Source organism: Megascapheus bottae, chromosome 5 (assembly GCF_031878675.1).
Source record: "Megascapheus bottae isolate mThoBot1 chromosome 5, mThoBot2.hap1, whole genome shotgun sequence".
Lineage (NCBI taxonomy): Eukaryota > Metazoa > Chordata > Mammalia > Rodentia > Geomyidae > Megascapheus > Megascapheus bottae.
This window is the reverse complement of record NC_143513.1, coordinates 50,039,222-50,064,826: the sequence shown is the minus strand read 5'-3', so window position 1 is coordinate 50,064,826 and position 25,605 is coordinate 50,039,222. Positions and strand designations below refer to the sequence as shown.

Below are 25,605 nucleotides of genomic sequence, written 5' to 3'. Positions count from 1 at the left end.
CAACCTAGATGTCCCTCAGTTGATGAGTGGATCAACAAGATGTGGTATTTATACACAATGCAATTCTATGCTGCTGTCAGAAAGAACGATATTGCCCCATTTGTAAGGAAATGGAAAGACTTAGAAAAAAATCATATTAAGTGAAGTAAGTCAGACTCAATGGAACATAGGCTCAATGCTTTCCCTCATTTGTCATAATCAGTAGAAACCTTGTGCTCTCCTAGCAGAGATTTACAATAGAACAAAACCTAGACACATAAGGCCATGTAGAATGACGTTAAATAAAAGGACCTCCAGGATATAGAAACAAAAGCCATATAACGAGTGATTATTGTACTCAATGTACTATGTTATCTCTCATCTCTTTTGCTTTCCCTTGGTTATCTCATATTATTATAGTATTTCACCTGGTTATCTGATATATTGTATATATGCATATTTGGTTATTTGAAGTCAGATAGGGAAAGTAGGAAAACAAGATGAGGGTGGGGTTGTGGAAAGGGAAATGGGGACCAAGACATGAGAAAGGGTATCAATGTATGTGAAGTAATGCACCTTCTATCTGGTGAACATAATGTAACCCTTCTATTAATTAAAATAAAAAATATAAAAAATAATAATAATTCTATGCACTAATAAAGGAGGGTGATTTTGATGGAAAATGCGTAGCTCTGTCAGGCCAATGATATAAATCAAAGAAAACCTCTTGTTTCTCTCTATGTGACCTAATGTTCATCTTGTTTCCCTTACCTGAATTTTTTCCTCTAAGTCTGTATGGTATGCTAATTACCAAGAGCAGCCAGAGTGTTTACCAACTAGACTTTTAGTTTGGATTCTGATGGGAGTTTGAAACTCATAACAAGGAGCAGAAATTGTGTATTTCTTGATATCACAATAGGACATGTTGCATTGACAACTTTCCTGTAGTGATGAAGAATGATTTTCAAATAAGTTATGAAATGCAATTATCCAAAAGTAGCCATGGCTTAGAAAATAGACTAGCCTACTACTCAATGGTTTTACAAAATTAATTATCTGCTCAGACTATATCTAAAGAAACATACTTAATAGAACAGGCTTAGAATGAAATAACAGATATGAAATATTAAAGTTCTAGGTCTTGATTGCACTACTACTTTTAGATAAGCAATGCTGCTTCTTTCTGGTTTCTGTTCTCATCTACTTTGTACTTCAAGTTCTCATAGCCAGGACGTGAGTAGAGAATGCCATGACAAATTATGGTGCAGAGTAACAATTGCCTCTGAGATGTCTTTTAATAACTTTGGGCTCTATACCAAAGCTAGAGAATGCTGGAAATTACATTTTTCTCCATGGGGTAGAAAGGAATAAAAATTTTAAGTAAAGGGCAGCTTATTCTCATGACTTATGAACCTAATTAATGGGTGGGTTAGAAACTGCACTGATCTAAACAGTATTTTCCAGGGTGTCTTCTATAGATGAGTCTATAAATTGTTCCTCCATAAACAACAAAGTGTTTCATAGCCAACCAGATTTAGGAGATGAAAGCTTAAAGTCAAATGTGTGTTTTTAGTACATGAAAATTAGTCTTTATTGGAAGTGCTAATGTCTCTGGTAAATTTTGAGAATGGGGTATATATAACTAAGGTTTAACTTCCTTAACTTATTATACTGCAGAAAATTTATTTTATACTTTTCCTCATGGGATTCCTAACTGTTCTATGGGACAGATTTTTAGAAATACTGACCTTTGAGAATAGATACATTACTTTCAGACATTGACTTTTTATATTCTTTCCACAAAATATAAACAAATATAAGTAATTTAACTTTATTTTTCAAGGAAATTTATTCCCCTTAAATGACAATAATTCTACCTAAACTTCATCATTGAGTTAGTGATCTGGATTCTATTTATTCATGGTAGGAATGGTTCCCACTTATTAACCTACCTTTGAACTATAGGAGTCTAATTTTCCAAAGTGGATGCTAACAGCCAATGCCCAGAGTGGTACAGATTCTGTTGTCCCAACAATAATTGAACCTCTTGACAATGTTTTGTTTAATTTCTGAATTGTTTTAAAATTTGGTTCTACAATAAGAGTTTTGTAGAGTCGGAAAAACTTATAGAGCTTTTCAATTAATAAACAAAAACTACTTTGTTTCTTGTTTAATTCCCTTCAGCAGTTTCCAAATATTCATTCTCATGTCTGTTCTCATACTACTTCAATTCACTTTGGTTCATGGTACAATAGTGTACAGCGTTTGAAATCACAGGCAAATGACTATATGAAAGAATGGCAGATAATTATGTGTCTACCTTAAAGATGGCAAGTCTCCAGCAGATTCCTGCTCTTACAATGATACTATTGAGCCAGACTGAGCATTTTATTACAAAATATCAGATTATGGGGCCAAGAGCATAGCCTAGTGGTAGGGTGGTCGCCTAGCATACGTGAAGCTCTGGGTTCGATTTCTAGATACCACATACAGAGAAAAAGTCAGAAGTGACTCTGTGGCTCAAGTAACAGAGTGCTAGCCTTGAGCAAAATGTGTCCAAGGACAGTGTCCAAGCCCTGAGTTCAAGCGCCAGGACTGGCAAAAAAAAAAATCAGATTATAACAAATGTTAGATAGTATAAGATAAACAGCTAGTATCAGAGAGTTAATTGACTAGGTATCCCATACTCACTGTCACTAAGAAGCCAACCCCCTACCAAAATTTGGTATCTCATTTGAACTTAATGAGCAAGATTCTGATGCAAATAAGAGATTTGATTTTGACATTCTTGTAAAAATATTCTTATGTCAAATTTTTGTTCACCTTAAACAAATGCTCACCAGTTACGTTGAAAATATTCTTACATGGGGCCATGAGTCTGGCCTACTGGTAGAGTGCTTGCCTACCGTGCACGGAGACCCAGGTTGGATTCTTCGGTACCACATACGTAGAAAAAAGCCAGAAGTGGTGCTGAGGCTCAAGTGGTAGAGCCCTAGCCTTGAGAAAATCCAGGGACAGTGCTCAGGCCCTGAGTTCATGCCCACGACTGGCAAAAAAAAGAAAGAAAATATCCTTACGCATTAACATTGACAATGTAATAGATATATCATGTCATGTATACATTGTGTTCCTACCCAGTCACAATGATTACTGTGTCTACCTGCTGCCGGCCATACACATCCTGAATCTCACTGATGACAAATCACTGGACTATTGTGCAAAGCAGAAGGGCAGGGCTAGATAGATGGACGTAACTTCAGTTTTCTGCACATGGATAACCAATTTTGACAGCACCATTTGCTTTAGAGGCTTACTTACAACCTGTGTCTCTGGCTCCATTATCGAATATCAGGTGGCTGTTGGTCTTGTCTTCATTTCTGGGTTTTTATTCTGTTCTATTGGTCCTCATGTCTATTCTTGTGCCATCCCAAGCTATTTTATTACTATGGCTTTGTAATAGAGTTTGACGTTTGATATTAACAATCCTCCAACACTGTTCTTCCTGTTAAGGATCATTTTTGCTCTTCATGTGAATGATTCCATGTGAATTTGAGGATTGCTTTTTCTGTTTCATTGAAGAATATTGTTGGGATTTTGATGGAGTTTGTAATTTGAGTTTGTAAATTGCTTTCTGTAGCATTTCCCTTTTCACAACGTTGATTCTTTCCATCCAGGAGTACATGAGTACACAGCATCACCCCTTTATAACAATTGAAACTTTAGAAATAATTACAGGGGAAATAGTCCAATCACTAAATAAGACTACTTTTGATTTGACCTCAGATGACCTACAAACGTAATTAACTTTCACAAACCACAGATTTATGCTAGCTTTTGTGTCATGTGTGCTGTCTTTGTGGATGTCTCCGTTGACGCTTTTGGTATTTCCTTGAATGACTTTGATGTTGTTTGTTCTAAGTTTCTCAGAATTCCTTTACTTCAGTCCTAATACACAAAGGCAGCCCTCAAAATGTGAACTGTTGCCTAAAGGACAGCAATATGATTGACAGGAGAGACAATCAGGCAATGCATCTACAAGTATGTCGCAGTCATACTGCTTTTACTTACCTGTGTTCTATTTTAGGGCATCTTTGGACAATAATGCTTGTCAAGCTGAAAGGAAAGAGAAGAAAAGGAAAAATGAGATGATATCATGAGTTACAGTGATTTTAATCCTTGTATTTTGGTTTTTTTTAGTGCAAAGGAGGATCTTTAAAAACCGAAAATGAAGTTCATTTTATCCCGCCGGCTCCTTGCACTGTTTATTATTCTGAACGTAAGTAAAGCAAACCCCTCTGAGCCATGTTAATTGAGATGGCTGATGAGAAAGGAATGTTTGAGTGTGACTGGCTTAATGTCTACAAGGTTAGGCATCATTCTCCTGAAGTTCCTCAAAACTAATCTTTTTCGTTACTATTTTGTTGGCATATTTCCCTTCTTAACTTCTGCTAGTTGGTTTTGTGATTTTCACAGAAATTTGAGTTTTGTTCATTCACAAAAGTTTAGGATTATTTTTAAACATCTCCATTATTATCTTAAACATCTCTATTATTATCTTAGAAATTAATAATGACAATTGACAATATTCTTACATAAAATGTAGATTTAAATCATAGTTTCTGAACTGTTCAGTGCTTTTAAAACACCTGATCTTCAATGGTCTTCTTATTAATTTTACATTTATGTCTTCCAAAAACAGATTTTTTAAGACTTTATATACCATATCTTACCATAACTCTTTTTCCAGACTTTAAAATCAGGATCAAATAGTTCAGTTTCCAATAGGTCTGTTCCTAAAAGATTTATCTAGCTAGGGGGATAACCAACTAATAAGACACGAGTAAAGCCTGTCTATTTGTGTGAGCATTGCTAACATATCATTACTTCAGCTTCAATAAGACATAAAAGGAGATGAACAAACTACATAAATAAGTTAATCTCTATCCTTCCCACCATATCAGAGCAATATTCACCAATGGATTCAGCTGCCAGTAAAAATTACTTAATATCTCATCCCATGAAACTGACCCAACCAAGGCTGTATATAGAACTTCAGGATTTCCATTATTATCACTATGTATTTCCAGGGTTCTAAGTAACCCAACAGCTTCCCTTTTCATTAGTCAAGAACAAAATGATTACTAGTGTTCCATAAATGTTAATTTAATTTAGAAATTAATTTTTATTTTGAAACACTATCAAATAAATGTTTTTGAGGAATGATTGCTAATTTTTTACCCCTTTAGTAATATGTATAGTCTGTTTATCATATCAGACTACAAGATGATTTTAATTTATCAAATATTTCTTTTGATAAATTACAGTATAATTTTCTAAAAGCAACTCAGTCCTTGGAAATGCAGACTTTGTCATGTTGTTGTAAAACTAAGCAAGTTCTTTACCGAGAATAATGTAGTGCCTGGCAGAATATTTTCTTTAGTCTATAAATGCCCATGCCTTTATATATAGTCTATAGATGCAAAAGCATTGGGACTTCTGTTATGGTATTTACATTGCACTTTGTTTTAGTTCAAATAAAATTCTATGTGAGGGTTGGGAGTTTGGCCTAGTGGTAGAATGCTTGCCTACCATGCATGAAAACCCAGGTTCGATTCCTCAGTACCACATACATTAAAAAAAAAGCCAGAAGTGGTGCTGAGGTTCAAGTGGTAGGGCTCTAGTCTTGAGAAAGTCCAAGGACAGTGCTCAGGCCCTGAGCTCAAGCCCAGGACTGGAAAAAAATCCTACATGATAGGGTATATGTAATCATTTATAAACTTTGCTTAATAAAGCATATAGTTATATTGGATATCATGGGAGAAAAACAAAATAGGTTAGATTATGGCTACTCTTTGTATTTAGAAAAAAAATTAAATAGGTCATTTTTATTCAGAGTTGTATCTAAGATGTTTTGCAACATAAAAATTGAAAAAAATCATATATATGTGCATGCATTATAGACAAAATTACTTCATGGTCAGTGGTCATCTCTCTCTTTTTTTTGGGGGGGGGGTGGGTCATGGGGCTTGACTTTGACCTGGGTGCTGTACCTGAGCTCTTTAACTCAAGGCCACCGCCCTACCCTTGAGCCAAGCCCCACTTCCTGTTTTCTAGAGGTTAATTGGAGATAAGGATTTCAGGTCCTTTTGTGCCTGGGCTGGCATTGAACCTTGATCCTCAGATCTCAGCCTCCTGAGTAGCTAGGATTACGGCCACCGCACCTGGCTGTGGTCATCTCTTGATTAGCAAATGTAACTGAACAGGGTATCTAAAGGGCTTTGTGCTTTTTTTGCTATGACAAAAAGAAATCTTATCCTCGGTATTATGACTACATATTTCATTTAGAAGATTTGTCCCTAAAACAAAATTTGATACATAAATTTTCTTCCAACAATTTCTTCCACTTTTCAGAGAAAAAGTATATTTTTCTATCACACATATTCTTTAAAAAAAAATTCTGCCTAAAGCAATCAGTAGGCAACTTTCCTTTCAACTGCAATAAGCTTGGACTATTACACAGGCAAAGCATTTTTCAATGTTCCAACCAAGCAGCTCTATAACTGTTTTTCTAGAAGCTATCTATAACCAAAAGTACACTGATTGTCATGTCACAGTAGGAACTGTTCTAGTGATTTCATACTAGAAAACTTTCCTCTAGACTTCATGATAAGCACAGAAGTCATATGCGTGGCCCCATATGTTGTTTATTCTGTTGAATAAATAGAAATGATGTGTATGTGTGATCATCTCCCCAAATTACTGAAAAAAACAACCAAAGAATCATTTATTGCAGTCTTTGTTTTCAATAATGGTATATGTAATTCTTAATGGTTCCAAAGCAGGCAAAATTGACTTACTATTATGATTTTTTGCAAACTAGTTCCTTTCTTTTGTTTCCATCTAAACTTTTCAAGGATAAAATAAAACAATTCTAGATGATAGAAAGGTACATGAATATATGGGGATGCTGTTTCCAGTAATGAATAGGTTTAATAGAATTCTAAAATCAATAGAATTTATACATGAAATACATATAATTTTAGTCATAAAATATTCTACGTGGAAATTATAACATTTTTCTAAGAGGAAAGATACTTGCAAAATTTTATTATCTCAATTATTTATGTACTCACCAACCCATACTACATATAAGTAACTGAGTTTCCTTTTTAATACAGCATCCAACCCCAATTCTTCCTGCCTCTTCAAATCTTACCTATCAGCCAATGGATCATGAGCCCTTTCTGTACATGTTAGGACGCAAGAAGTTGCTTGATGCCCAGTACAAATGCTATGAACGAATGGAGCAGCTGCCTCCCTTCCAAGGAGAAGGTAAAGAGAAAGATACATTTGACGTTGTGTTTGAAACAGCACGTAGGACTTATTATCATTCCTGGGTAAATATTGCATTGAATAGTTTCAACTTAATATTCCAGCAGCTTTTGCACCATGTTATATTTCTGTATTTCATGGGACAGATATGCCTTATTTCTCAACTTCATCCAATTTCTTTTGAGCTAACATCTGGGGTGAAGGGGGAGGAGGGAATAGAAGTGGAAATAACAGGAGTTGTGGAAAGTGGTGGGCAGAGAATGTGCCTGTGATGGAACCTGTTTCATTTAGATGAGCATACATTTCTTTTATTAGACATACATTTCATTACTTAGGCATATCTTTCTTTTACAGTTAAGTGATGGACAATTTATGCTACGATTGACTCTTTCTATACTCATTTTCCTGGAGAATTAGGACATCTCCTGGACCAACATTGTATATCTATCACCTTCTCTAAACCGATGTTTGTGTTTTCACCCAAGTATTTTCAGGGCTAAGTTATAGAAGTCTCCAAAGAAAATGAAAGAGAAGATGTGATGGTCTAGGATTAGAACATGGATTTAAATTCTCATCCCTGTCCCCTACAACATTAAAAAAAATCACTGTGGCTCTATATAAGTTCAAACATTCTAACATAACCCTAATTGTCAAAGAGAGAATCGAATTAAACACTACTTCTACACATAGTTTGATTTAAAGTATTTTCTTTCAAGTTCTTACATTTACCATTCTCCTTTAAACTAAAGTCAAGTCAATTGAAAGACAGGTGTCACTGTAACTGCACTAGTTTCAGTATTTATCAAGAACTAGAAAGGCTGGAGCTCTGCCCAAAGGAGAAACCACATGTTTGAAAGAAATGAAACAGTAGACACAACAACAACAACAAAAATGAAAAGCCCTAATATTTTAAGAGATCAAGTGAGTTCGGTCGAGTTTTATATGCTCATTATTTTAAAAATAAAAAGCCAGGTGCCAGGGGGATATACAAGAGGCTGAAATCTGAGATTCATAGTTCGAAGCCAGCAAACCAACTAATCACTCAAAAACCAGAATGGAGTCGTGGCTTCGAGTAGTAGAGCAAGACCCTTGAGCACAAAATGTTCACCAACATCATCAACATATACAAATAAGCAAATAAATGAAAAAAAACTTTGAGAACTGCCCCCCCAAAGCCTAAAATTCTTTAAAGCATATGGTAGGGTAGATCTAGTTTTTGAAAACAACAAGGAAATCCTTGGTGCCAATATTGATGAACACATGAAGTGTTCAAACCAAGTCACTAAGTACTGTTCTAAACTTAGAAGGCCTTTTACATGTTGTTTACTTACATACTGAAAATGTACATTCAGCAAGAATTTCAAACAATTCTATCATCCTGCAACTGAGAATAGAGCTTCACAAGGAAACCTTTTCAGACGTATGGTAGTTAGAATCCATGTTGTCCAAAGCCATGTAGATTTAAAGGCAAGTCCTTACTCAGCAATGAATTTGTGTGTGCATTCATAGAGATCTTTAGTAGCATCCCTAGGAGTATTTTTAAATGACATTTTTGGAAGAAAAATTCAATAATTTGATATATATATCTTTTGAATAAAAATGGGGTAAACTCTAAAAAATAGTACATAGTCAATTCTTTAATTATGTTGCTGCTGCCAATTTTTAAAAAAATATTTCCATATCTCTTAGAACTGCTTATGCTTAATTATCCACACACAGTGAAATCCCACTGAGACAACACTTGTTGAGAATTTTTAATATTATCTTAATTGTCAAATTTAATCTTTGTCTCCCCAAAAAATATTTGCTTGTGAGAACCAGATTGCTCAGGAGAAAATCTCTGCTTAGATTCATTTATATCTTGCCAATTCCTAAATGTTATTGTCTATAAGTATATATGTACTTTAAGTCTATAAGGCATAATGAAAAAAGATTTATTAGAGGCAATACACTGATAAATATTGCAACCTTTGTTCTCTAAGAGTTTTCTAATCCTTGAAATGTATTTTAACTTTTTGAGGAAATTAATTGATAGTAGGAATTTTTGTCAATGGCTTTCAAATCCTTGTGCTGATAATGCTGAGAACACTTACCATACCTTACAAGAATGGAAAGACCAACCAATTTAAATCCAATTTCCTGGTTGGATATTTTACAAAATTAAAGTTTTACAGTGATTGCGTATAGAGATTCTTTTCTTGAATACTTGTTCATAGAACATGACATTTGAAATATGAAATAAAAACTTAGTGTTAATAAAAACTTTTAGGGGGGTAGGGTAATGGGTACCAAGACATGTGAAAGGGTATCAATGCATGTGAATTAATGCACCTTCTATCTGGCAAATATCATGTAACCCTTTTACTAATTACAATAAAAAATAAAAAAAACCTTTTAGTAAAAAAGAATAAAGTTTTAGAAAGTAAAATTTGCCAACATACCACCAACAGGTTTGTGAAAACCTAATCAATTAACAACTAATCTATACCTCAAATTCACAATTAAACAAACACAGAGGAGACTAAAACATAATCTATTTGGGGTTTTTTTGACAAATTTTATCTTGGAACCTCTTACAAAGTAGAACTAAAACTAACATCTCATGAGAAAAAAGTCTGGCCATAGATAAGCTAAAGATATTTGAGACTGTTTCAAAAATTAAGTAACCCACTCTGAAAGGTGAACAGTCCTGGCTGCTCCAGGGGCCAGATACATGTAAGATTGATTTAGGATTGATCTTCTCTTTTAGTTAAAAGGAGATTGGCTTTGGCTTCAATGTCATCCTTCCTTCCTTCCTTCTTTCCTTCCCTCCTTCTTTCCTTCCTTCCTTACTTTTTTCTTTCTTTCTTTCCTTCCTTCCTTCCTTCCTTCCTTTTGTTTCTCAATGACCAGGTCCATACTGCAACCGCACCTGGGATGGCTGGATGTGTTGGGATGATACTCCTGCTGGCGCCATGTCCTATCAGCTCTGCCCAGATTACTTTCCCGACTTTGACCCAATGGGTAAAGCATTTTCATTTTATATTTTTGTTATAAAACTTGTTAAAAATTTTTCCTGGATTAGGAAACAAAATCAGATTACTGTACCTACCTAGTCCCACTGAACTCTTCAGTCCATCCCAAAGTTCCTATGAATGAAATATTGTTTCATTTAGGAAGTACTGCAAGTTATCCTACTTACAGTCATGTTGTGGGTTCGTTCATTGTGCATAAGAAATTCTGGTTTATAAAATTAGTTTTACTCAAATAGAGCAAAAGAAGCAGTTATATTGCTAGAAAAGAAATGTACTATTTATCCCATTTGCGTGACTGAAAGCCTTCTGTACATCACCTTTGGCAATAACAATACAAATGTATGACAGAAAAAGTATAAGATATACACATACATGAACAACGATGTTATTTTCCATAGTGCTTGTATTATTATACATTTAGACATATATGTGCATAGATACATGTGTGTCTAGATAAATAGATAGACAGCTACATATGTTATAAAACATAAAAATACTAGCCAAATGCCAGTGTCTCACACCTGTAATCCTAGCTACTCAGCTAATCAGTTCAAAGCCATACCAGGAAAGGAAAGTCTGTAAGACTCTTAACGCCAATAAACCAATCAGAAAAAGCTGAAAGTGGTGCTGTAGCGCTAATTGTAGAGTGTTAGCCTTGAGTATGAAGAGGCTCAGGAGCAGTGCCTAGTTCCTGACTTCAAGTTCCATGATCAGACCCCTAAAAATTTAAATTAAAAAAATCAGTTTTTCTAAAATTCTGTGAATACTTTTATTTAAATGAGTTAATTTTTCATATCTTGATTACTTAAATATAGTTAGTCATGATTATAATTAAAATTTCCAACATACTGCAGACGTAACATGTAAGTTCCTATTGTATATTGAGTTATTTTACTCTTCGAGAGTAAACTAAGATGTAACCACTTAACCAGTTATGGGTCCCTGGTAAAATGTTTGGAAGATGCTTCCTTCAAATCTATCATTTGTTCCTAAAATCAAAATTCCATCCCACAAAAGGAACAGTGATTGAGGCATGATTGTGGAAGGCCTCTTTTTAAACTAGTACATGTCAGTCACTTCTGGGAATTCCTATTTTGATAGAGAAGTTGGGAGTGTCCAAAGGGCTTTGTGGAGTACTCTTAACTCCAAGCTGCATTCTTATAAACTCTAACTAAATGCTGTTTGGTAGAATCCTTCAGGCCTTTAGTGACTCTTCCCAATAACTGATGCTTCATTAATCTAGATTTCACAGCTACATTAGAGGTAACTTGATTGGCACAAAAATCTCTTTGGCCATTAAGCCAACCCAGTTCCAAAGGAGCAATGAACAAATGCCAAAACTGTGATAAATATTGACTGAAAGTTGAGGTTTTGATGAGCAAATTTCCAGGTATAAGTCCATCATTTTAGCCCAGTTTCTAATGGAACCCCCAGACTGGAAAACATTCCATTTAACCAAAAGGAAAACATTTGAAAACATGTATATTTAAATGCTTGAGAATTTTAATATTGACCTAAACCCTACATCTTAATGATGCACAAACCCTCTGACCTTTCAGTGGTTTGAAAAGTTTCATTTTAGGGCAAATGCTTAGTAAAAGATAAAGAGTGAAAGAATAAAGAATGATAATGAAATTTAAGAGAAGGTAAAGTGTGCAGGCATACCCCAGAGGGGAAAAGCACCATGCGACAAGGAAGCATAGACCAGCAGTAATGGCACAGAGACAAGATGGACAAAAATGGTTTAGAACACAAGTTCTCAACGTTGATGTCCTTTGGAACCATACAGAGAGAATGTGTTTATATATTTTATATTATTATATGTATTCACACCTACTACTACCTGAATTTGAGTCTCTAAGTAAATAACCTGAGCATCTGAAAATGGCAATACCTAGTTCTCAAAATAAAATGACACAATGTATATTAAAATACCTTTAATGTCCTATCCCTGTAGCTTCTGTTTGACTAATGTTCTCATTCATGCTCTACAAGTTGATTAAGATTTGGGAATGGATTTCAAGTTTCCAATGATGTTTTTGTCCTTCTTGAGATTTTTGACTTGTTAAGCTTTTATGTTTCATTAACAGAAAAAGTTTCAAAATACTGTGATGAAAGAGGGGTTTGGTTTAAGCATCCTGAAAACAATCGAACCTGGTCCAACTACACTTTGTGCAATGCTTTCACTCCTGAGAAACTGCAGGTGGGTTCTATTTCAAATCTCAGTACTGGACGACAAGGCCATTCTTTGTACCTGGAAATGGATAAATATCTGCTGCTGAAAAAGGCTGGAACAAAAGAGCTATAAATTCTAGGGTCTCTCAGTCCTGACATTAGAGGAAATTGCATGTTTCTTTTTTATTGGCACTCAGTGTTGAAGGGACTTTGGTGTGCAATGGGAGAAGACCATTGGACTAGATAGTGGGATTGCCCCTGAAGCTAGAAATTGGATAGCACTGAGACACTCCCTAACATCTTCCTCATCCTGGAAGGGAGAGAAAATTTCAGATTTTTCTTACAGGCAAAAGACTACCCTCTCCTTTCTTCAATTTTATTACCAACCATTGAGGAAATCCTTACTGTGAGTCTTCTAATTAGCGTATTGATACACATATAGCAGTTAATACTATTTTCAGAGGCGGTCTGTTCTTATTTGCTAGTACTTATGTCTTCCTAACTACCAAATCCTTGGAATAACCTCTCAGCTTAGAAAACATTAATTTGAGCCAATGTGGGAGAGAAACAGATGCTGTCTGTTCTTCATCTGCAACAGAAATCCAAGATTACAATCAGCCTCTTCCCCCTGAGAGGAGCTACTGTTGATGTCTATCTACACAGTGGGGATGTTTATCTGAACCACTTTCCAGGTTCCAATCTGATGTAATATTTCCCTCAAAGATCAATCTGAATACTAAGTAATTACTACATAAAAAGCAAAAGCATTGCATGTATTTGCTTGCTGTTGAGAAGACTGAAGAGTACATAATTTTTTATTTAAAAAAAGTCCAATTCATCCTAGTCATAAACTGTTTTGTTAAAGGTAAACTCCTTTTTATAATAAGAATATAGTTTAAGAACATAATACTAGCAGCACAACTAAGATGAATAAATAGCTTAGAGACCAGTTGACTAATAGGACATCTTGTCACAGGCTCAGGATAAGGGCATCAAAGCTAGTGACCTCTTTACAAATTATTCAGTTAACTCAAGCCTCAGATGTACCATAATGCAAACCTCTTTGTTTAATAATGCCTGATTGAAGTGACCTGTCATCAACTAAGGAATTTCCTTTGTGAATGCTGATTATAATCTTATAGAAACATTTTAATTATGCTAATTGAAATGCTATAAATAAGGCAAATCCAAATAAATGATTCTCAAGGTTGCCATGTTTAACCGTCTCCCATAGTCTGGCCACATCTGAGAAAGAAATAACTTTAAGAAGAAATTCTCCCCTCAAGATATCTATTGCTATAATTAAAATGTTTTCTACAAATCATTCTCACAAAAAATTTTGAAAAAAACCTGACCGAATCAATCAAGAATTTAATTTTTAATATCTTAAAGTAGTTATATAGAATGTTTAAGTAGGTCTGCAAAATATAAAATATTTCTCTTTGACAGATGACTATCAAAGTGAAATGTTTAGCTTCCTCAACCAAGTAAATATAATGAAAATCACTTTTTTCCCCAATGGTATATTAATTGTTATATAAAATTACTCCTGGGGCTGGGAGTTTGGCCTAGCGGTAGAGTGCTTGCCTAGCATGCACAAAGGCCTGAGTTAGATTCCTCTGTACCACATATATAGAAAAAAAAAGCCAGAAGTGGTGCTGAGGCTCAAGTGATAGAGCTCTAGCCTTGAGAAAGCCCAAGGACAGTGCTCAGGCCCTGAGCTCAAGCCCAGGACTGGCAAATAAATAAATAAATAAATAAATAAATAAATAAATGAAATGAAATGAAATGAAATGAAATGAAATTACTCCAGTGTTAAATAAAGGTCCAAAAACCTGCCACCATAACTGTGCTCTCTCTCAGTAAGTTCCTAATATCCCCAGTGCTGAGAGTCAGGAGAATCTGGAAAACAGATTTGTTCTGTACATTACTTATAACACTTTATGGCAGATAATAACCAGGTCTTTAATAGGACCCTAGAATTTAAAAGCTATCTAGGTTTCTCCCTGGATATCAGGGTGACAAGTTTTATTATACCTAAAATTATTTCTGTAGTATATTATAAACAAGATGTTCCTCATCTCAAGGTAATTTATTCTTGAAAAGTAGATTGATTTCTGTAATCTAAATAAACATATAAAATTATTTTCTAAAATATTTTTGTAATTTTGGTGGATATTTTAAAGAAGGAAAACTATGCCGATCTGTACTAGTATCAAGACATCAAACTATTTCTCTTTTATTTTTCTTTTAACATTTTCTCTTCTAGAATGCATTTGTTCTATACTACCTGGCTCTGGTTGGTCACTCTATGTCCATCTCCACTTTGGTGATTTCCCTGGGGATTTTTGTATTTTTCAGGTAAGCACATTTAGAGCACCTGATTGATTTCATTATTTATTTGTGTGTTAGGGCTTTAAAATCAGGGTTTAGGTGCTGAACTTGAGCTTTTTTGTTCAGAGCTAGCATTCTACCACTTTAATCCATAGCTCCATTTCCAATTTTCTGGTTGTTAATTGGCAATAAGAGTCTCACAGACTTTCTTTCCTGGGCTGGCTTTGAACCACAGTCCTTATATCTCAGCCTCTTGAGTAGCTAGGATTACAAGCATGAACCTCCAGCACCTGGTTCTGACTTTTATTTTCTGTTTGAAGTCAGTTAGGTAACTGACAAAGTCTGCACGAGTTTGATGTGTGGCAAAGCTCTTTCACAAATCATAAAAGATATAAACAATTAAGAGTGATAAAGTAGCAAGAAAATGAAATGAGTTAAAATATGCCTTACTTTGTGGAAGTCAGGACGGAGCCATAATTCTTGTCAATAACAATGTGCCCCTTTTCCAAAATAAGAAAATCATGTGAATCTAAAAAACATGGTGGTAATTTGGTAAAGGTTCTGTCTACCATGGTTAAGATTCCATCAAGTTTAAAAAGGAGAATCCTCTACCTTCTCTTATCCCCACTCTATTATATGAAGGCCATGGCCACAAATTTAAATTCACCCTAATTTCCAATGTCTATGCCTAGAATCTCAGCTGTTTGAGATGGGAAGGTCACAATTGGAGTCCAGCTTGGGCAAAATGGAGCAAATTCAAATAGAAAGCAAGGCAAGGTGGTTCATGTCTATAATCATGGCTATGTGAGAAACAGAGTAGGAGTATCATGGTCCCATACTTGCCCTGGGAAAAAGTAGAAGATCCTATCTGAAAAAATAAATAAATCAGTAAAGCAAAAATGATCAAAGACATGGCTCAAATGTTAGAGTTCTTGGATTAGTCAGCACAATATCCTAAATTCAATACTCAATGAATGAGTGAGTGAATGAATGAATGAACAGGCAAACAAACATTGATAATATTAAATAAAATTAAACCAATGGACAAATAATCACTTGTTGACCCACCTTTAGCACAACTCCTAATTTTTATTTTTTGCCAGATCTGGGGCTTGAATTAAGAGTCTGGATGTCCCTGAGCATTTTTTGCTCTACCACTCACAGAATCACTTCCTGGTTTGCGTTTGGTTTGGTTTGGTTTGATTTGTGTTGTTTTTTGTGGCTTAATTGGAGATAAGAGTCTCATGCCTAGGCTGGCTTTGAACAGTGATCCTCAGATCTCAGTCTCCCAAGTAGTTAAGATTATAAGCTTGAGGCACCAGCACCTGGTCACAACTACTATTTTTATGTCAGTTATTTAAAATCTTTGTCTACATCATATTCAAGATGCTTGTATTGACTAAGCAATGGAATTAAATAATAGCTTTTAAGTGAATAATGACATAAGCAGTCAATATACTTTTTCTATAAGTGATTTATGAAAAGAAGCCCTGATAAAGAGCAAAACATGAAGAATTAGAAGAGTATTTTCAATTATCCTGATCAGAACATGGCACGGTAATCACATAACATGATTCATTTTGCAATGTCTCATTTTTCTCAATTGTTTTTCATTATGGTGAATAAATACATCATCAGGACTCTCTCACAGCTTTGATTGAAGAGTCTGCTCCTAAGAGTTTTCTTTTAAAGTTGTTTATATAATACATATTGCATATATTTGTGTGTGTGTTTGTGTGTGTGTGTGTGTGTGTGTGTGTGTGTGTGTGTGTGTGTATAACCATAAGAAAAGTAAACAAAAGAAAAGTCCAGCTGGGAGTGGTGGTTCATATCTGTAATCTTAGCTATTCAGGAGGCTGAGGTCTGAGGATCACTGTTCAAACCTAGCCCGGGCACTAAGGTCCATGAGACTCTTATTTCCAATTAACCATTAGAAAAACCAGAAGTGGTGTGGTAGGGCAATAGCCTTGAGCTGGAGAGCTCAAGGACAGTGCCCAGGCCAGAGTTTAAGTCCCTTGACTGACAAAAAACAAACAAACAAAAACACAAAAAAAACATACAAGTTATAGGTATAGTGAGGACTTTAAAGGTAAATGTCACAAGGGCATTGGCAAAGTAAAGAATGTCATTTTAGCCATGGTTTCTGTAGCAAGTCACTGATAACTGATGTTTAAAAGTGTAACTCATAATGTACCCACTACCTGACAATTATAACTATAACACCTATGTACATCACCCTGGCAATAAAATAAAATTTTTAAAGAAGTGTAACATATATGCCAAGTAAAAGAGCTCTCAAGTTAAATCCAAAGCACAGTAATTTGAGTCAATCTAGAGGGGCTGTCAGGGTGAGTGTCTGGATAGCGCTGAGCTTGAACTAGTATCTCTCAATTTCAAGACACAACTTACACCCCAGATGTTGTATGGAGAGACAAGTCTTACTGATTTATAATCTGAACCTAATAATGGAGAACTTGGTACAGCAGGAATACACAGGACACAACAATTCACATGGAAAACTTCCAACTCAAAAGAAGTCATGTAACTTTTATACTTCTTCTTAATCATTTTATTTGAAAATACTGTAGTTAAAAGTCTTAAGGACATCTCTTTTCTTAACATTAAATTACGCTCCTGGCTCTTCAACTTTTCTTCTATGTGCACTTATATTCAAAATGATTGTAAAAATAGAAAGTAATTGCAACTTATCCTTAAAATTTACCTCTTAGTAAAATTTTTCTAATATTTTTTCAGCCAACATCACTTTTAATATCTTTGCTACATTTCACAGTAAAAGGTTTTTGTATGATTTGTGCACTTAAATGGCATCATTTATGTGAAACTTGAGCAAAAAGAAAAATCTCTTGCTTAATTCTGTATTTTAAGGGTTATTTTGCAGTATCCAAATAGTCAATCTCATAAAAGTTTCATGAACTCAAAATGAGATGTTAGTCTGCTCCACTTGAGAGCTGATGCCTCATTCATAATTATGCCATTGAAATCTCACTCTAAAGCCTGCAAAACTCTCCACATTGCCTTACAGGGTCAATTAAAAGGAGCAACCCTTCAGATACCCCCAAGCCAGCAAACTAAGTAGACACAGAGGAATTTAAATATACAGGATGCTATGGAATAGCCCAGTAATTCTCTAAAAATCTGAAATATGATTTGAAATAAAATCATTACAGAATACCCCCAATCTAAATGTGATTGTACTTTGGCAAGACTAGGCAACCCTTTCACAAATGAGACTCATGCTGTCTGTACCATTGAATAATTGATGTGGAAGTATATCTAAAATCTGTTTTCCTCCATTTAAAAATTGATTGAGGGTGCTATTGATCAAGATGCGCTGTATTCATAAATTGCTTTGTTAAATGGTAACTTGTTTATACAACTAACTTAAGATAAAACAAAATTGAATTTCTATACCTTCTACAACTTTGAGCAAAATAGGTGTGTGATATAAATAATAGCAAAGTCAGTATTAATGACTTACGCTGTTTTCTCCATCTACTCTGACCTGCTGTGCCAAATGTTTTTCACACAGCCCTTATAATGCTCAGTAAACTTTCCATATAAAGCACACTGCAAAACCTAACAGTGCCTCCTCTAAGAACCCTTAATTCTACATTTGTATAAGAATTTTAGCACCCACTTTCAGTTTTTCTATGAAGCCTTTTTTAATACCAAATTCTGTAAGTTTCTGTGACTGAAAAAAAATTGTTCTTAACATTCTGGTCTTTATTTATTTATCTTTTATTATCACAGTGGTGTATAGAGGGGTTCCAGTTACCTTCGTAAGCTAGTGTGAACATTGTTACCCCTTTCGATGTTTTCCTCCCACTTTCCATCTCCCTCCCCTCCCAAGTTGTCAAGATCATTTTCAACATATTGTGTTGTAAATATCACCATTACACTGGTTCTTACTTTGTCCTTTGACTCAGCATCTTGTTTCTCTCCTTCCCTTCCCTGATTCAAATAAGCTAATACATGTATATATGAATGAGACCAAGCACTAGCAGTTGATGCCTGTAACCCTAGGTACTCAGGAAAATGAGATCTGAGGATAGAGGCGCAAAGCCCGCATGGGCAGGAAAGTGTGTGACTCTTACCTCAAATTAATTACCAGGAAAACAGAAGAGGTGCTGTGTCCCAAAAGGGTAGAGTGCTAACCTGGAGCAAAAAGAGCTCAAGGCTAAATCCCAGGCCTTTGTTCAAGCCTCATAATCAACAACAACAAAAATTGGAGCCTAGAGTTTGGTCTAGTGGTAGAGTGCTTGCCTAGCATGCACAAAGCCCTGTGTTCAATTTCTTGGTACCACATATACAGAACAAGTTGGAAGTGGTGCTGTGATTCGAGTGATATCACTAGCCCTGAGAAAGCCCAAGGACAGTGCCCAGGCCCTGAGTTCAAGCCCCAGGCCTGGAAAAAAAATAGATTAAATAAACTGACAGAGTCAAAAAGAAATGTAATAATAAGTCTCAAAGATGAGAAACCCATCTTGCATGTTCCATGTGTCTATATATGTGTCTTTTCTTCATTTGTTGCTAAGGAAAACACAAAAAATACCACTAAATAATTTTTTGCCAGAAATTTCACCATTGCGGTTCTCTGTAATGTTTTTATTTACTTTGTCTTCCAGGAACCTTGCATGCCAGAGGGTTACGCTGCACAAGAACATGTTTCTAACCTACATTCTGAATTCTATAATTATCATCATCCAACTGGTTGAAATTATACCCAATGGAGAGCTGGTGCGAAGGGATCCGGTTAGCTCTGCATGGTTTTGTGTTTAATTTTATTTTTGCTAGCATCATACTTCAGCACATATTTCCTTTTTATTTACATATGATATTCATACAAAGAGGTTTCACTATGGCATTTCCATATATATTGATCACATTTGCATGTCCCCTCTCTATTTCTCTCTTATCCCTACTCTATTTTAATAACTTTAATAGGTTTCAATATGCTCTTTCTTAAATATATACAATGGACTTCAGTCATATTTATTGTACCAAATACCTTTTTTTTTTTTTTGGTGGATCATAGGGCTTGAACTCTGGGCCTGGGTACTGTCCCTGAGCTCTTCAACTCAAGGCTACCGCCCTACTCCTTGAGCCACAGCCCCACTTCCCATTTTCTAGTGATTAACTGGAGATGAGTCTCACAGACTTTAGTACCCAGGCTGGCTTTGAAGCTTGAGCCTCAGACCTCAGCCTCCTGAGTAGCTAGGATTACAGGTGTGAGCCACCATGCCCAGCTTGTTCCAAACAGCTTTACTTTTAAAAAAAATCCACACATTTTGTTTCCATTTCTTTAATAATTTTACCTTTCTTAGTCACAAATTTTTTTCTATATTAGTGGCCTGTACTTCAGTTGGTTGATTTAATTATTTATGATCTATCATAAGAAGTTACCAATATTTTATCACTTTTTGTTCTGAAACATTGGCAAATCTATATTTCATGCTAATGCAAATGCATTGACAATCCAGTGATGAGTGCCTACACTTAGACCTGAACAGACAAGAGGAGGGAAAGATGAAGGAACCCAAAGACAAAGAAGTGGTATGAAGTGCGTTGACCTTCAGAAACTCAGGACTCCTGCCTCCAGACACGACCACCTGTGGCAACCCAATGGAATAGACAAGGAACAAATAGCCTTCCTCTGCTCAGTTTCAGCTGTTTACTAGCTGAGCTCACCCAGAAACCAGAGAGCCAGGAAGCCCTGATGGAGACACACACATGTATTCCTCTGGGGCTAGGGAGGTGGAGAAGGCATCTGGTGGCACAAACAGAAGCTGCCTAGTACATGAGGAATGCCAGGGGATATTTTCATTTTCATTTCTTGCTTAACTGTGTTTTGCAAGCATTTGTAGATAGCCTCATCTTTCAAAACTGGCATTTGACAGTTCTGCCAACACAATGACAAAAATGTATGAAATCAGCCCAGAGCATGCATCCTGCATGACGGTGGTATAGCATGGGAAAGCAGCTTAATTAGGCTCCTAATGAATCCAAAGTGTGGTTCATTTTTTGTAGTATGAATATATCCAGAAAGGCATTATGATCTATCATTTTAAACCATGGCATCTGTTACTGGAGACAAAGTCCTGTCTTACTTGAAAAATATATATGACCAACTGGATTTACCCTGATGAGTTTTCGTTTTCGGTGCCATCTGATTTAAATAGAATTCATCCCTACTTAATTTAATCCCCACAAAGCCCCACTTGGAAGTAGATATTATCTCATTATGAAGCTGGAAAATAGGCTTAGTGGAGGCAAAATTTTTCACTACTGAATATATACCTATAGGACGGGAGTTTGGCCTAGTGGTAGAGTACTTGCCTAGCATGCACAAAGACCCAGGTTCAAATCCTCAGTACCATACATAGAAAAAAGCTGGAAGTGGTGCTGAGGCTCAAGTGGTAGAGCTCTAGCCTTGAGAAAGTCCAAGGACAGTGCTCAGGCCCTGAGCTCAAGCCAAGGACTGGCAAAAAAAAAAAAAAAGAATATAGACCTACAGAGTTCAAACACAGACCTATGTCACACAAGCCAATCTCTCTTTTCTATAGTACATGATGCTCTTGACTTCATTTATTTCCTTAGTAATATATAGAGAGACATATATAATACATATATAAGTACTTAATATATAATAAATATACTGTAACCTAATGTATATTACATATAATATATAACCTTCAAGAAATGGGCTCAGCCATTGCAAAGCAGTAACTATCCATAATTGGACATTCAACTGCAGTTTTGATGAAGCTGAGCTCTCCTTTGAAATTAAAACAATAGCCTTGAGCTGAAGAGCTCAGGGACAGTGTCCAGACTCAGAGTTCAAGCCCCACGACCGCCCCCCCCCAAAAAAAAAGAAAGAAAGGGGGGATTAAAACAGATTTAGAAGCAGTTTGCTAGGCATTTCTCAAAATAGAATAGTCAAAAACTTTGGCTTTTCATTTCCCATAGAGCGAGGGTGGAAACCCTGAGAAAGTTAAGGTAGGAAGTAGACTAGTAAATAACCAATCGTATTGTGAAAGCAATACTGAAATTACAAGTTAGAATTGTTTACACTTAGACTTTTTTCCTCTGTCTTTTTAGGAGTCTCATCCCTTTAGGGCATGTTTCTAGCCTCTCCTTGGATGTTATTGTAAATGGGGATTCTTCCCTATTATGAGATTTATGAACTTTTATCTTCATGAAATAATCTATGAAGTCTGGCTCTATCTTTTTTTTTTTTTAGTTCACTACTAAATTACAGAAACTACTTCCCCTAATGCAGCCACCACAGGAACAAAACAGTCCTTGGGCTGAAGTGAATGGATATTATTTGGGGAAAGTATTTTAATTTTTCTATTATCTTTAAATAATCTTTCTATGGTCATACCACACTGACTACTCTCGTTCTCATTTGAAAAATACCATCACATCTCCTCCATCATCTCTCAGAATGAGCTGAGCCACTCATAGAAAGTTTCCTGTGTCTCACAACCATAAATGTGGGATTCATTCATGTTTTAATCTATTGTGATTTGTGATTTTTTTCATGAAAAAGGAAAAAATGATTGGATTTTTTTTTCCTCTGTATATCTAAAAACAAAACCTCCTTTCCTCCCAGGCTAGATACAATGAGAATGGGCCTTCAATAGCACCTCCCTTCTGTGTAAATGCAGTCATATCACAGTGTGAGAACCCACTGTGTGTGCTCTCACAGGCCCAATTGTCTGTTTTCTCCATAAGACAAAACATTGGAGCAAGTTTCTGTCACACCACACATGTAAGTAGTATAGGCTAAACCTATGAGTGCAGTGACGAAAACGAATTCATTCTTGTAAACTGTGAAGCATATAGAAACTAGGACTTTTGTTTTTAGTACTTTGTCTGAGCCCTTTTTCCAATGAAAATTTTGTTATATCTCTTAATCTTCCATATTCAAAAAAATATGGTTTGTCTCTCTAGGAAAGCAAAATTAGTTCAAAAAAAGGCAGCAAAGAGCTCTCAAGTAGACATGTTTTGTACATTGCTCATCCTTGAAATTGTTTACCATCTCTAAGAGATACCCAATGCAAATTATATATTCTTACTGTGAAAATGGATCTTTCATAAATGCATTTATAGAACCCCAATTTCTTAACCATCTTTTTTCCCAGTCAAGTATTACTTAAGTGGATTGCAGTTGGAACAATAACAGGTATCAAGAAAGTAGACATTTTTCTTATTGTTGACTATTTGAATATATTGGAAATAAACAAAAACTCAGATTTAACTGGTCTTCTTAAGCTCTATCTCTCTTAGGAGTAATTTTCTTCTTTTAAAAATACAGAAATAACAGGCCGGGTGTTTGGCCTAGTGGTAGAGTGTTTGCCTAGCATGCATGAAGACCTGGGTTGGATTCCTCAGTTTTATATACATAGAAAAAAACCTGAAGTGGTACTGTAGCTCAAGTGGTAGAGCACTAGCCTTGAGAAAGGCCAAGGACAGTGCTCAGGCCCTGAGTTCAAAGCCCAGGACTGGCAAAAAAAAATACAACAGTAACAGTATTTAAAGGTTGAGAGTTGATTGATCAACATTGTTAAATGATATGCAGAATTATGTACTTAACGCTACTTCACATAAAAGATTTCAAATATTGCTTTCCAAAAATTCTGGCAATCAGGGCTATCCATAGGCAAGAAAAAATGCAGAAAAGAAGAAAATAAAAAGAAAAGAGCAAGATGAAAACACAAGAAACTTTGGGAAATGGAAAACTACCAAGTATTGTCATTCTACAAGTATTAATTGAAGTTGTAACTAACTTTAAAAACTACAACCACAGTCATACAGTAAATGAAGGCATATCCAGGAGCACTCGTTCTGTTTTTGATTCAAGTATATGGCTTTTTGGAAAGAAAAGTGGAGTAATTAATTTTAAAGGCATTTTGCCCACGTAAGAAAACTAAAGACAGGCCAGAATCATGGCCTACTGGTAGATTGCTTGTCTAGCATGCACAAAGCCCTGGATTCAATTCCTCGGTACCATATACCCAGAAAAGGCTGTGGGCCCCACGGAAGTGGGGCTGTGGCTCAAGTGGCAGAGCACTAGCCTTGAGAATGCCCAAGGACAGTGCCCATGCCCCGAGTTCAAGCCACAAGACTAGCGATAAAAAAAAGAAAAAAAGACAACTAAAGGCAAAGATGTAGGATTTTATTTTGTTTCATTTTTAAATTTTGACCCAATCATTGAATCTGTAGAGAAGACCTGCCAAATGGAATAATTTTCAAAAAGTTATTTCTTGGAGAGAAGCTACCTGATCTGAAATATTTTTACACTACTCTTAGGAGGTTTATATTTTGCTGTGAAGAGAGAAAGAGAGACAAGAGACTGAGAAAATGGAGTGCCCTTGCTCAGTAATATATCTCTGAATTTGTAATCACTTCACCAAAGTAGTTTCTTTCCTCAGAAATGTTTGATTGTGCCTATTCTCTTATAAGAATTGTATTCCTTCATGGCTTTTCTATTTTGCTTTCTGCTAGGTTAAATTCAAAATAAGTCATGGGCATAAATAACGGCTAAACAGATCTCAGCTTATTGAGTGATGTGAAAATTGCCCATTGTCAGTTGTGTCCTCTGAATATTTCATTTCCATTAATATCTACAGTTAGCTTTTCTAGTTTTATCTGTTCATTTGATAATCTCCATGTATGGTTGAGAGGCAGAATTAAAAGCATTTTTCTTGCTTCATCTAAAGGAAGCTGGCAGAATATTTTTCAGTTTCTATCAAGAAATATCCCTTAAATTTTAAGTTTCCAAGCTTATATGTCTCCAGTAACTAAAGTGACAAGAGAGATATTCACTGCAGTCTCTTTATTTTAAGCCAGTATTGCCATGAGAATTTTAAAAGCAAATAATAATGAGGCATGTGTTTAAATACAAATTGGTCTGTATTGCAACCTCAGCTGCAAACATTTGAAGAAGAGAAGAATGTTTTTACAGAGCTCATTAATGGGTTCAGCTTTGGTTGAATCTACTCATCTACTCTTTTTAATTTGTCCACAAATTGAATGGTTTATTTAGTTTTAATAACACAGCCCCTACTAGGTGAATTTATTTTTCTCTGACTGAAGTATTAGGTTTTGCTATCTAATGTAGAGTTGACTGGAAAATTTCCCTTTTGAAGAAGCAATACATGGTTATACTTTTCTGTTTCTGTATCTGTCTCCACCAGAAGATCTCTATGACTCATTTTATTTTATCTTTGCAATCCTAAACAAGTAAAATTTCCATATAAAATTTGGGCTCCAGTGTGAAATCTTAAAATGTCTTAAATAATGAAATATGTTACTTGAGAGGCATCCTTTCTAGTATGCTGCTTTGGGGGATGATCGTTCAAAGCCAGGAGCAATATATGTGTTGTAGACCAGCTGTTTTGGAGTTATTGCTATGACTATCAGGTGAAAAATCAAGACACTCTATCTGAAATAAAACTGACCACAAAAATGTGCTCTAAGTGTGATTCAAATGATAGAGTAATATACCTGGTAAATGGCGAGGCCCTGGGCTCAAAGTGTTGCCAAGGGGAAAACAATGTCTTGGATAGGTACCCAGGATATAATAGAGAAAGAACACTTCTGTGGGCTTAGCTTCTATTGGCATAAATCTGTACGTGATCATTGATTTGTGGGTATGAAGGGTGCCAATGTTGACAGACTCTTAGAAAAAACTGCTAAATGAAGATACGTTGCCTCTTGTTTGTATTTATCTTGGGTCACTAAT

The 25,605-nt window shown here is 35.5% G+C and overlaps 1 protein-coding gene across 1 annotated transcript in view; it reads left to right on the top strand.

The window, feature by feature from the left end:
* Window positions 1–4,132: 4,132 nt before the first annotated feature.
* Calcr (calcitonin receptor) overlaps window positions 4,133–25,605 on the top strand; it is a 34,298-nt gene continuing 12,825 nt past the window's right edge. The window contains exons 1-6 of the mRNA XM_090332345.1: window positions 4,133–4,255; window positions 7,158–7,311; window positions 10,204–10,314; window positions 12,416–12,528; window positions 14,770–14,861; window positions 19,481–19,607. Of these exons, the coding sequence (XP_090188471.1) occupies window positions 4,205–4,255; window positions 7,158–7,311; window positions 10,204–10,314; window positions 12,416–12,528; window positions 14,770–14,861; window positions 19,481–19,607 (648 nt within the window). The 5' untranslated portion in view covers window positions 4,133–4,204. The remainder of the gene's footprint in view (window positions 4,256–7,157; window positions 7,312–10,203; window positions 10,315–12,415; window positions 12,529–14,769; window positions 14,862–19,480; window positions 19,608–25,605) is intronic.